General features: G+C 36.8%; 2 protein-coding genes across 3 annotated transcripts in view; both read left to right on the top strand.

Annotated features, from left to right (window-relative positions):
• The first annotated feature begins 259 nt into the window (after nucleotides 1-259).
• On the top strand, nucleotides 260-6,722 carry LOC123533556 (actin, cytoplasmic-like). Of its 2 annotated transcripts, none has more exons than XM_053551364.1 (8): nucleotides 260-1,419; nucleotides 1,805-1,944; nucleotides 2,123-2,362; nucleotides 2,713-2,851; nucleotides 3,176-3,241; nucleotides 3,710-3,901; nucleotides 4,606-4,725; nucleotides 5,220-6,722. In XM_053551364.1, exons 2-8 carry the CDS (start codon nucleotides 1,810-1,812, stop codon nucleotides 5,423-5,425), a joined length of 1,098 nt encoding a protein of 365 aa, XP_053407339.1. In that variant the 5' UTR covers nucleotides 260-1,419; nucleotides 1,805-1,809; the 3' UTR covers nucleotides 5,426-6,722. The 2 variants fall into 2 exon arrangements, with proteins under 2 accessions (XP_053407339.1, XP_053407333.1); XM_053551358.1 differs by having other exon boundaries at nucleotides 3,176-3,283.
• A 4,504-nt stretch (nucleotides 6,723-11,226) lies between these two features.
• The window catches only part of LOC123533562 (uncharacterized), a 40,801-nt gene continuing 39,233 nt past the window's right edge, over nucleotides 11,227-12,794 (top strand). The window contains exons 1-2 of the mRNA XM_045315238.2: nucleotides 11,227-11,316; nucleotides 11,426-11,498. Of these exons, the coding sequence (XP_045171173.2) occupies nucleotides 11,275-11,316; nucleotides 11,426-11,498 (115 nt within the window). The 5' untranslated portion in view covers nucleotides 11,227-11,274. The remainder of the gene's footprint in view (nucleotides 11,317-11,425; nucleotides 11,499-12,794) is intronic.

The raw sequence follows: 12,794 nt of genomic DNA, 5'->3' as shown, positions 1-12,794 counted from the left end.
TAATACATAACGTTATATGAGCCGCGCCATGAGAAAACCAACATATAGGGTTTGCGACCAGCATGGATCCAGACCAGACTGCGCATCCGCGCAGTCTGGTCAGGCTCCATGCTGTTCGCTTTTAAAGCCTACTGGAATTTGAGAAACTGTTAGCGAACAGCATGGATCCTGACCAGACTGTGCGGATGCGCAGGCTGGTCTGGATCCATGCTGGTCGCAAACCCACTATGTTGGTTTTCTCATGGCACGGCTCATATCGTGCTGTATGTTTTAGCTTACTGCGCCTAAATATTGTAATGCATTTGAGGTATTGATTTAGATATTACTGCTGACTGTAATGTCTATAAATAGAAATAATGTTTACATTTCCAGTATACATTACACTTTTCATCACCAGGATGTTTTGTAAATATACAAAAGGTGTTATTTCCTTAAAAGGGAATGAATTTTGGTGAATGTTTTTTTTTCTTCACATAATGCTTTGCATTTTTTCTAGGCCAAATCGTATTGCCACCGTATATGTTTGAATCTTGAGGCGCAAAAACTGATAACAAATAAAAAGAGGGAAACATTTTTTTAATAAAAGTATTTCATTTTTATATATTTTTCCAACAGTATATCAGTTCACTAACCGTGCAAGTACTCCTGGATTCTTTACCTGTTAGTACTCGCTTGCTCTCCGCAACTATCTTACAACTTCCCCATATGATTTAAGACTGTTGTCTAGTCATCACGTGGGTATCGAACCTTTCCACTTGTAGTAAAAAAAATAATCTTTTACAATCGAGCTTGCCGGGCAGACAAAACGGTTCGAATTCGTGGCACGTACTTTTTCAAAGGTCCAGAAGTTTAGCCGTTAGTCAGCGGTCTTCATATTACCCTAATTAATTGAGAGAGAATATTTGACCTTTTTGATGCATTTACTTCCGGTCCCTGCAAATATTTCATTTAATTAAATGAACTTTATATATTATTCTTCATATTTGCTATTTTAAAAATGGAGATTTAATCACGGTTAGATGAGAAGAAAAATGGGGCGGGTAAGGTTGTTTGCCGAGATATCGTTGCCCTAAAAAACTGACCCGCGTCGTGCAGATCAGTGATCAACTTTAATTAATTGACGATTACACATGAATCCAACGGATACCGAGTTATTTATTTTGCCCTTACATAAATGTGTATAAATTATTTATAGTCATGAATTATTCATGACTAATTTACAGGTACTATTTACAATACGAAATACGGTTGTGATAGTAATACATGTCCATATTTGAAGATTTTTCGTAGAAATGGAGTATATTTTCATGGAAAAGCACCATTGGAATTCTATGAATACAGAACGTTGAGAAACTGCCTGACAAAAACCAAATATAAAGTAAAACTGATTGAAGAAAGTCGGAATTATCCACTGCTAATGTAAGTATACTGTATATGCTAGAAAAATATTTTTTCAACTTTAGCAACGCATAATTTGCAGATTTATGTAAGCATATATGCATTAGAAAGAAATATTGTGCAAACAATCGTATATAAATACAGACATCATTTAACTGCTGTCCGAACAAAAGTCCATGCATCGAATTTGCTTTGGCATTCTGAATAGATTGGATAGATGCACTTTACATGAAAACCTTAAATACTTCTAACGCTTCGGTTTAATAAATTGGTAATAATTTGTTTCTAGCTTCGTTTTAATTGAGCATGTTCATCAGTTTAGTCCAGTATTTAATTTTAATTATCCAGGGCAATTCATATTTACATAAATGTGTGTTTAAAGCTAATTTTCTTGTGTTATATTCAGCAACTATGACGAGTTACACTGAAGACGAAATTGCCGCCGTCGTGGTAGACAATGGGTCCGGCATGTGCAAAGCAGGCTTTGCAGGCGACGACGCCCCAAGAGTCGCTTTTCCGGCGGTTACAGGACGACCCAGATACGAGGTAAGTCATTTCGTTGAATTGGTCGTCTCGTGTATTGAAAAATGCCTAAGAAAATACAATATTGAACTGTAACCTGTGCCAAAATAAGATTCCTTTATACATTTTTGACAGCGTTGTGTGTAATAAGAGGTATGAATTTGAGAACAGATCGAGTAACCGTTTAAACGAATGATTTCAGATTGTGATGGCCGGTATGGGCGGCAAATATTCCTATGTTGGCGACGAAGCTCAAGCCAAACGAGGCATTCTATCTCTACGGTACCCTGTTCAAGGTGGTATCGTTACAAACTGGGACGATATGGAGAAAATCTGGCACCATACGTTCTACAATGAACTCCGTGTTGCTCCAGAGGAACACCCTGTGCTGTTAACAGAGGCTCCAATGAACCACAAAGTAAACAGGGAAAAGATGACACAGGTATTTCCTATGTTGTTGATTTTCTGCACAAATTTATCACGAATGATAGTTATGCCTTCTTGCTATACTGGCACACCTGGTGCCATACTTGCCCGCGAGTCTTTATGAAACCAGAGTCGTTTATTCACATTTTTATTATATGTCATCTCCTAATTCTTCTCTTGGTACTTTCGTTGTTCTTATTTCCTACAAACTTAGAAGTATCATTTGAATTGCTAATGTCACAATATTTGAAACTTGATCTGTAAACCTTTCAACCACCTTTCACCCGCCATAATGACGTTGCTATACGTCAGAACGTGCTGACGTCCCGATTAATCAAATATTACTAATGAGCTTTTCTATTTTAGATAATGTTTGAGACCTTCAACACTCCGGCATGCTATGTATCTATCCAAGCTGTACTATCCCTCTATGCATCCGGGCGAACCACAGGCGTTGTATTCGACTCAGGCGACGGTGTATCGCACGTTGTACCTATCTACGAGGGTATGCATCTGATTTACCTATATAATGACGTGCTTTTTTACCAGACTGACTCATGTGTATACAAAACAAAAATTATGTTTTAACAATTTAAATCATTTATATCTTTCGTAGGCTCTATATACAGAAAAAACGGGATGTTACATTCTATCGACATATTTCGGGGAAAAAACTACCAAAAAAAAAACAAAAAAAAAAACAATTGAGCACATGAAAATATATATCATTTTCTATATAGAAATGAGCCGAGTCGGGTCTAATGTTAATAAGTGTACTGAATGTTTTAAAGTGTTGTGGAGTAAGGTTTTGTTTATGTATTGTTTACAGGTTATGCTCTGCCGCATGCTATCAAACGGGCGGACCTTGCTGGAAGAGCTCTTAACAACTATATGTGTAAAGTTCTTTATGAACGTGGCTATTACATCACTAACTCGAGTAAAAAAATTGTATTTATAAATCTAATGAGGAACAAGATTATGTAACCATGTTGCTAACGCATCCTTGTACTTGTGTAAATATTTCTTAATGGAGAAGAATTCATATAAGTTTTTGTAAGCTTGTTTTCTAGTCCATGCATGTACAAATTCATGTATATTGTTATATGTGCAGTTTTCTAAATAAATACTGTTTAAACCAACAAGATTATGTACAATTTCATTAGAACTCCGTGCTTCATATCTGATATCGCGTATATGATAACCTTTGTTGACTGACTATTTAATCGAACTAGCCACGGCGGCTAAAATTGTTTCATTTCTGAAGAAAAAATAAAAACATCGTCATTACATAGCAAGGTAATTCACATATTGCATTGTTTAACTTGAAAAAGCAAAACTGTATCAACAGTTCCATTGTTTTCAGCTGAAATGGAGATTGCCCGGGACATCAAGGAGAAGCTGGCATACGTAGCTCTAGATTTTGAACAGGAAATGAACACGGCTGTCAACTCTTCGCAGATTGAAAAGTCATATGAGCTTCCGGATGGGCAACTTATCACCATTGGTAACGAAAGGTTCCGGTGTGTGGAGAGTTTGTTTCAGCCATCTTTCTTGGGTATGTTAATTTTCATTCTTAAACAGAATGTTTAGATCTTTGCATGAATGTCCGTTGTTTCATTACGCATGTCTTAACACATAATTGCCGGACTGCTTGTAGATGGAATCCCCTCGTAAAACACCAGCCTTGTTTTTCCGTTTTATTTCTTTTAGACCATCGGAAGCATTGGTACGGAAGTTCCGTGGTGACACGTATGCTTTTTGTCACGTGGTCACGAGATCTTAACTTGTGAAAACGAGAAACCATCTCTTTCCTGCGAGTAAGTATCTCTTGGTCACTAGATATATCATCTCTTTCGTATGATTAGTTATCTCATGACCACGAGACACCTGTTTCGTTCAAACAAGTAAGTATCATGGATCTTGTGGCCATGAGGTAATATCAAGTGTTTCGTGGCCACGAGCTTTAAAATAGGTGACAAGTGTGCGGGTCTTTTTTTTTTATAACGTGACTGGCCAAGAGTATCTCCATCGTTGGAACGAGTCAAAAAACGCACACTTGTAACGTCAGAGCTTCCGAACATTGGTACTAATTTAGTCTTTGTAAAGTTTTCTCTGTGGGGAAACATGTACATATATTAATATCGCTTATGGAAGTATAGTCATGACTCGTGAACTAATCTGGATTCAAACCTTCGATCCGAAGTCTGACTCGAAAAATAAAATGACGTTTCATTTTACTGACTGTGTCGTGTATTTCAGGTTTGTCTCAGTCAGGTATAAGTGAACTGGTCTACTATTCAGTTATGATGTCAGACATTGACATCAGGAAGGACCTGTATGCAAACTGTGTCCTCTCAGGTGGCTCCACCATGTTTCCAGGTACACGCCTCTTACGGTTTTAAGTTCACTGTCTTTTTTTTGCTGTTTTCCTCAACATTTAGTTAATCGCCGCATTACATGAGACAACTTTTTATGTTTTAATGTTAGTTGTCTACTCATTGTTATTTGAGAGCCAAAAATACCGTTGTGTTTTACCGCAAGTATTTTGGATTGATTTCTATGAAGTTGTCATTTGAATTCATTTGCCATTTGAATTATTGGGTTTGATACTGACCCTCTACGGAAATATGTAGGGTCAGTATGCTTTTTAGAGAGCTCGGCTTCGCACCCCCCCCCCCCCCCCCCCCCCCCCCGCCCCTAAAAAGCCTACTGACCCTACATATTTCCGTAGAGGGTCAGTATCAAACCCAATAACTAATATTAAAGTTCCGTTATTGTTTTACTGATATACATGTATAAGTGCGATAATACAGAAAAGAAGTCAAGAGCAAGATTTTCTTCGTATTTATCTATCTGTTGTTGTTTCCCATCAGGATTTGCTGACAGAATGAAGAAAGATTTAGACTTCCTTGTACCTAATACAATGAAGGTGAAGGTTATTGCACCACCCGAACGGAAGTACTCAGTGTGGATTGGGGGCTCGATTTTAGCGTCATTGTCAACCTTCTCACAGATGTGGATCAGCAAACAAGAATATGATGAGTGCGGACCTTCAATTGTGCATAGGAAGTGTTTCTAAAACTAAGAGCATCTATAAGCAACATTCGGAAAGATAAAAGATTCTGTGACTGTACAGCGCTGGTAACAGTAAAAACTGAAAGTGGTCATCCACATTTAGGCGACAGTTTATGACATTTTCCACTTTTCTATATTCTGTTAGGAACGTGGTTGGCGTGAGGCGTTACCAACGGCTGTGGTGGTAATTTGCGCCGCTTGACTATGGCTAATCTTTATTTTTGATTTAATTAATGATCTTGCCATATTCACTCATGTTTATGTTTATGTTTATATGTATATTTTCACTGTTCTTTAGCCAAAGCCATATGTTGTGTCGAGTTTGCTAAATAAATGTTGTTGTTGTTGCTAATCTTTATTTTTGAAACGTTTTCTTCTTCACTGTATATACACTGTGCACTTAAACATGATTACATACTATTTACACCTAGTTTTATAACATATACGCAGGTTTAGATCATTGCCTATAGGCTGAACATGATCGGAAAGGGCTTGTCATATGTTTATAACGGGGATTTATTTGATCATTTATTCATATTACATTTAAAAATGAAAGAAAAAATAAATCGTGAAGAAATTATCATTAATTTCCGATTTCCAAATGAATTACAAACAGAAAATTAGTCTGTGCATAAAAAGCCCTGATTGGAAAGGGCTGAACATGGTCGGATAGGATCTGCCTTATGTTTATTATTTAGAATTATTTAATTATTTCTTCATACTTCGTTTAACAATGAAAGAAGAAAATAAATTATGAAGAAAATGTTTTTAAAAGAATTATATGAGACAAAATATGAGTCAGTGCACTGATGAAACGCGTTAATCGGAAAGGGCTAAACTTTACCGGAAAGGGCCTGCAATGTATCTGTTATTGGGATTTATTTAATTCATTACTCATATTCATTTAATTGTAAATGAAGGAAGAAAATAAATTATGAAGAAAGAAATATCAAATTCCTATTTATGAATGAATAATAGACAAAACACGAGTCCGTGCAGAAAACGCGCAAGGGCCTGCCATATGTCCATTATTTAGAAGTATTTATTTATTTCTTCATACTTCATTTAACAATGAAAGAAGAAAAAATAGATTATGAAGAAAAAAAGCCCATAATTTTCTATCTTTAAAGAGTAATAGACAAAATATGAGTTAGTAAATGAAACGCGCTGATCAGAAAGGAATAAACTTTATCAGAAAAGGCCTGTGCAATACATTTGTATATTTATTATTGGGATTTATTTTTAAAATTAGTTCTTCATATTCATGAAACAATGAAGGAAGAAAATAAATTTTGATTTTTTATCAGTTTTCGAATTTTGAATGAATTATAGACAAAATATGTATCTGTGCAAAATGCGCTGATCGGAAAGGGCTGGAACCTGCCATATATTTATTATTGGGAATTATGTAATTATTTCTTCGTACTTCATTTATAATGAAGGAAGAAAATAAATTGTGATTTGTTTTATCAATTTTCGATTTTTTTTTTTAAATGAATTATGGACAAAATATTAGTCCACGCATAAAATGTGCTGATCGGAGAGGGCTGAACATGATCGAAAAGGGCTGAACATGATCGGAAAGGGCATGCCAATAAAAGAAGAAAATAGATTATGAAGAAAAAAAAAGATTTTTAAAATAATTATAGACAAACTATGAGTCAGAGCATTAAAAGTGCCGATGGAAAAGAGTCTGCCATTTATTTGTTATTGGGATTTATTTCATTATTTCTTCATATTCAGTAAAAAAAATGAAGGAATAAAGTAAATTGTGATTTGTTTATCAATTTTCGATTTTTTAGCTCGTCTGTCACATAGTGACAGGGTAAGCTTTTGTGATCGGCCTTCGTCCGTCGTCCGTACGTCGTCCGTCCGTCCACAATTTCTTGTGAACACGATAGAAACCGCATTTTGCAATTGATCAAGTTTAAACAAACTTGCACACAACTTGTATTGGCATAATATCTCGGTTCCTTTCGAAAACTGGCCAGATCCCATAATGTGTTCTAGAGTTATGGCCCCTTAAAGGGCCGAAATTTGCTATTTGTGGCTTGTGAACACAATAAAGACCGCATTTTGCAATCAACTTTAATCAAACTTGTACACAACTTGTATTGGCATAATATCATGGTTCCTTTCGGAAACTGGCTAGATCCCGTCATGTGTTTTAGAGTTATGGCCCCTTAAAGGACCAAAAAAATATTTTTTTTGACTTGTGAACACGATAGAGACCACATTTTGCAATTAACTTTAATCAAACTTGCACACAACTTGTATTGGCATAATATCCCAGTTCCTTTCGAAAACCGGCCAGATCCCATCGTGAGTTTCAGAGTTATGGACCCTTAAAGGGCCAAAATTTGCTATTTTGGCTTTTATAGCCATATAGAGACTTCATTTATGGTTTGATTTGACACAAACTTGCAACATATCTTTAACAACAATAAATCTTGGATTCCATGATGAATCTGTCAGATCCAATCATAGGTTAAGGAGTTACGACCCCTGATTGACCCCTGAAAGAAAAAAATGTTAATTTTTATCTTGTGAACGCGAAACGCGTGACATTTTATACTTGATTTGAACTCACTTATCCACATGTTAAGTCACAATAAGATCTCGGTTCCTTTCGAAAACCGGCTAGATTCCATCATAGGTTCTACAGTTACTGTTCCTGAAAGGGGCAAAATTTTCTATTTGGCATTTTCAACCATATAGAAGTTTCATTTATGTTTTGATTTGATACAAACTTGCACAGAATGGTTATCTTGATGATCTCTAGAACTGAATCGAAACTGGGTCATGTCGGGTAAAAAACTAGGTCATCAGGTCAAATCAAAAGAAAAGCTTGTTACAACCTAGAGGCCACATCTATGACCCTATCTTCATGTAACTTAATCAGAATGACTATCTTGCTGATTTCTAGGCCTAGTTAAAAGCTGGCTGGGTTATGTGGGGACAAAAACTAGATCACCCGGTCAAATCAAAGGAAAAGCTTGTTAACACTCTTGAGGCCATATTTATGTTCCTATCTTCATGAAACTTGGAATGTTTATCTTGATGATTCCTAGGCCACGTTCGAAACTGGGTCATATGGGGTCAGAAACTAGGTCACCCAGTCAAATCAAAGGAAAAGCTTTTTAACACTCTTGTTCATTTGATGTGCATGAAACTTGGTCAAAATGTTTGTCTACCTGAACTGTGGTATGGATTTTTAGCTCACCTGAGCATGAAGTGCTCAAGGTGAGGTAATGTGACTGGTCATTGTCCGGTGTCCGTCGGCGTCCATCGTGCTTCGTCCGTCGTGCGTCGTGCATCAACATTTGCCTTGTGAACACTCTACAGGTCACAGTTTTGACTCAGTCTTTGTGAAACTTGGTCAGACTGTTTGTCTTGACGATTTCTAGGTCAGGTTTGAATCTGGGTTATGTGGGGTCAAAAACTAGGTCACTTGGTCAAACATAGGAAAAGCTTGTATACACTCTGGATGCAACTTTTTTGCTCTAATCTTCCTGAAACTTTGTCAGAATGTTTGTTTTCATGAAATGGACAAGTTCGATTCGGGTCAGGTGAGGTAAAAAACTAGGTCACTAAGTCAAATCAAAGAAAACGCTTGTTTACACTCAAGAGGCCACGTTTTTGGTCCAATCTTAATGAAAATTGGTCAGAATATTTGTCTCCATGCAATCGCTAGGTTAAACATGTTTACACTGTTATGGTGTGTTACTCAGGTGAGCGACCTAGGGCGATCTTGGTCCTCTTGTTTAAATGAATTATAAACAAAATATGAGTTTGTGCATAAAACGCTGTGATCAGAAAGGGCTGTACATGATCGGAAAGGGCATGCCATATATCTATTATTAAGTATTTTTTAATTATTTTTTCAAATTTCATTTTATGAAAAAATATCAATTTCCAATTTTTAAATGAATTAATGTTTAAAAAATGCTCAATGCATAAAACGAGCTGATCAGAAAGGGCCGAACATTATCGAAAACACGTGGACCTGAGTAGCCGTGATTGAGTTTGATTGGATTTTCACACTTATCTATTATATCAGTTAATTATTAGCTCACCTGTCACCTTCGTCCGTCGGCATCCGTCGGCGTCCGTTCGTTCACAGTTTCTTGTGAACCTGATAGAGACCGCCAACTTGTATTGTCATAATATCTCGGTTCCTTTCGAAAACTGGCCAGATCCCATCATGGGTTCCGGAGTTATGGCCCTTTAAAGGGCCAAAATTTGCTATTTTGGCTTGTGAACACGATAGAGACCACATTTTGCAATCGATTTTTATCAAACTTGCAAACAACTGCTATTGGCATAATATCTAGGTTCCTTTCGAAAACTGGCTAGATCCCATTATAGGTTTCAGAGTTATGGCCCCTTAAAGGGCCAAAATTTGCTATTTTGGCTTTTGCAGCCATATAGAGACTTCATTTATGGTTTGATTTGATACAAGCTTGCAAAATATCTTTAACAACAATAGAACTTGGATTCCATGATGAATCCATCAGATCCAATCATAGGTTCCGGAGATACGATCATTGATTGACCCCTGAAAGAGCTAGAATTTGTTAATTTTTATCTTGTGAGCATGACAGAGGTGACATTTTACATTCAATTTTAATCACACTTACACATAACTTAAGTCACAATAAGATCTTGTTTCTTTTGAAAACCTGCTAGATTCCGTCATGGGTTCTAGAGTGACTGCATCTGAAAGGGGCAATTTTTTTATTTTGGCTCTTTCAGTCGTATAGAAATTTTATTTATGCTTTGATTTGATACAAACTTGCACATTTTTTTTTCTTGATGTTACCTAGGCCAAGTTCGAAACTGGGTCAAGTAGGTCAAAAACTAGGTCATCAGGTCAAATCAAAGGAAAAGCTTGTTAACACCCTAGAGGCCATATTAATGGCCCTGTCTTCATGAAGCTTTGGTCAGAATGTTTATCTTGATGATTCCTATGCCAAATCCAAAACTGGGTCATATGGGGTCAAAAACTAGGTCACTTGTCAGATCAAAGGAAAAGCTTGTTAACACTCTTGAGGCCACATTTATGACCATATCGTTGGTCAGAATGTTTATCTTGATGATTCCTGGTCATGGGGTCAAGAACTAGGTCACCACTCAGATCAAAGGAAAAGCTTGTTAACCGTGTAGAGGCCACATTTATGACCGTATCTTCATGAAATTTGGTCAAAATGTTTATCTTGATGATTCCTAGGCCATGTTTTACAGGTGAGCGATATAGGGTCATCATGACCCTCTTGTTATATTTGTAAGTGGCGACAAATATTGTCGCACCTTTGCTACCACCTTTTAGATTAATTACTCAAGTTGTTGATTAAAATGGGGGCACTTGAAGAATCTGTCCGTTCGTTAATTATATTCAATTATGATACTTATCTAAATTTTTAATTTTATACCTGTTTGATAAAAAAATCTGAATTACTAGTTTATTCTGTCACATTTATCTAGATTTAAGGTCAATAGTATTCGGCAATATTTTTCACTTTTTCATTCATTCCATTGGAAATGCAGACAACTAAGGAACTAAAAGTGCAATGTAAATCTTTGAAAAATGAATTCAGCTTTTCTCATTATTTTTTGTTTATTTCATTTTAAGAAGACATAATATACTAAATGGCCATATATAGTTTTCATATCATTGAAATGCTCTAAAGTACTGAAATTTCATTGTCTGAATGAACTGAATTGGTATACTGTAACCTAACTGACAGACACGGTAACATTTAGACATTTTTAACCTAAACAAACAGGTACGTGTCGATACGGGATCTAGTCCTACCCAACCACTTCCTTCCGGTAAAAAGTGAAAGAAGGAAAATGCCGAGTAAGAAAAAGAAATACAATGCAAGATTTCCGCCGGTAAGTCATGACACGCCCCAATTGCTCATGTTTATCCCTTTTATTGTAACTCCATTAAGAGCAAACAAGCAGTAGATATGTGTTTCGTGAGTTGTCCTGTCTGTTTTAGGCACGAATTAAGAAGATCATGCAGACGGATGAGGACGTTGGAAAAGTTGCAGCTGCAGTGCCTGTAATCATTTGTATCCTTTTCTTAGTTTATAGGTATATGAGTGTAAAAGTTTAGCCATAACTAATTAGTCATGAAGTGGCACATCGAGCAAGCCTATATCTAGTTCTTGCTACCATAACTTAATTGACGCTGTTTTTACTTTCTGATGGTCGCATCCATTAAGTATTTAAGTTATGGCGAAACCCCATTTGATTAACTCTTCTTCTTCTTACATAATAAGGTCAGGAGTCACTTCTGACTGTAAATGTTGACCTAACTAACCAGTATCAAACCGCAGCATCTCGTCTAGTCTCTCGTGAGAAACTGAAGACGCCATGCAACAGTTTAGAGCAGGTGGTTGTTTTTGAAAATCAAGATCAAAATTTTACCTATTTATGCATTTAATTTAATCATAAACATAACCATTTTCGATAAAATTTATAAAAAACATACCTTAGAAAGTTTAAGTTCTCAGAAAAGGTCAATAAATAACGATTCTATTCCACCTATTGGTTTTCAAAATGAAGAGTACCCTGATCAGGTGACAACTGCAATGCAGGGGCGTAGGGACGATTTGAGGATTGGGGCGGTGGAGGGTGTGGATTTGGGATGGAGTATCCCCCTCCCATCAACGGGGTCTAGGGTGGCCCGAGAAAAGTTTGCATATAGCTAGAGTAAATGGTGCAATTTAGCGATTTCTTGGACTGCTCAGTAGCAGTTGGACATACACGTTTTTTTTAGTTTTCTCCCCTATTTACAGTTTTCTGTGTATAAACACTATAATGGCGGTACGATGTTGGATAAGAGCAGTGGTAACACTGTCTGGCTACGAAACTAGGGGTCGTGAGTTCGAGTCCCCGCTCCTCCAACTAAAAATTACTAACATTGTGTTAAGAGTCCTGTGTATGGGTGCTATACACCTGGCACGCTAAAGAACCAGGGAAGCTTCTGGAATGGGAGCGTCTTCTGTATCTTGCACTATTCTCCCACTAACATTACTAACAGTCTTCTGCAAACTCCAACGCAGTGATCTCCCTTGCCGCTTCGCTCATTGATCACTGCCACCACAACATTCACGTGACCATGGTTCATCACGTGATGATCGGTTTAAAAATTAACTTATATATTCACATGATGTACCAAACTTTTGACAATAACATATCTTGGCCAGCAGAAAAAATATTCAAAAGCCTCCATCTGTTTCGGCTTGGGTCGAATGGCAGCATTTTAATAGTGAACGGCGTCAAAGATTAACGTCGACATACTCGTTTGTTTACTTTCAGTTTCGTTTCAGGATACTTACCGGTCGTGTAAATAAATACTTCTT

Source organism: Mercenaria mercenaria, chromosome 1, assembly GCF_021730395.1.
Source record: "Mercenaria mercenaria strain notata chromosome 1, MADL_Memer_1, whole genome shotgun sequence".
Classification (NCBI taxonomy): Eukaryota; Metazoa; Mollusca; class Bivalvia; order Venerida; family Veneridae; genus Mercenaria; species Mercenaria mercenaria.
This window is presented reverse-complemented; position numbering and strand designations above follow the sequence as displayed.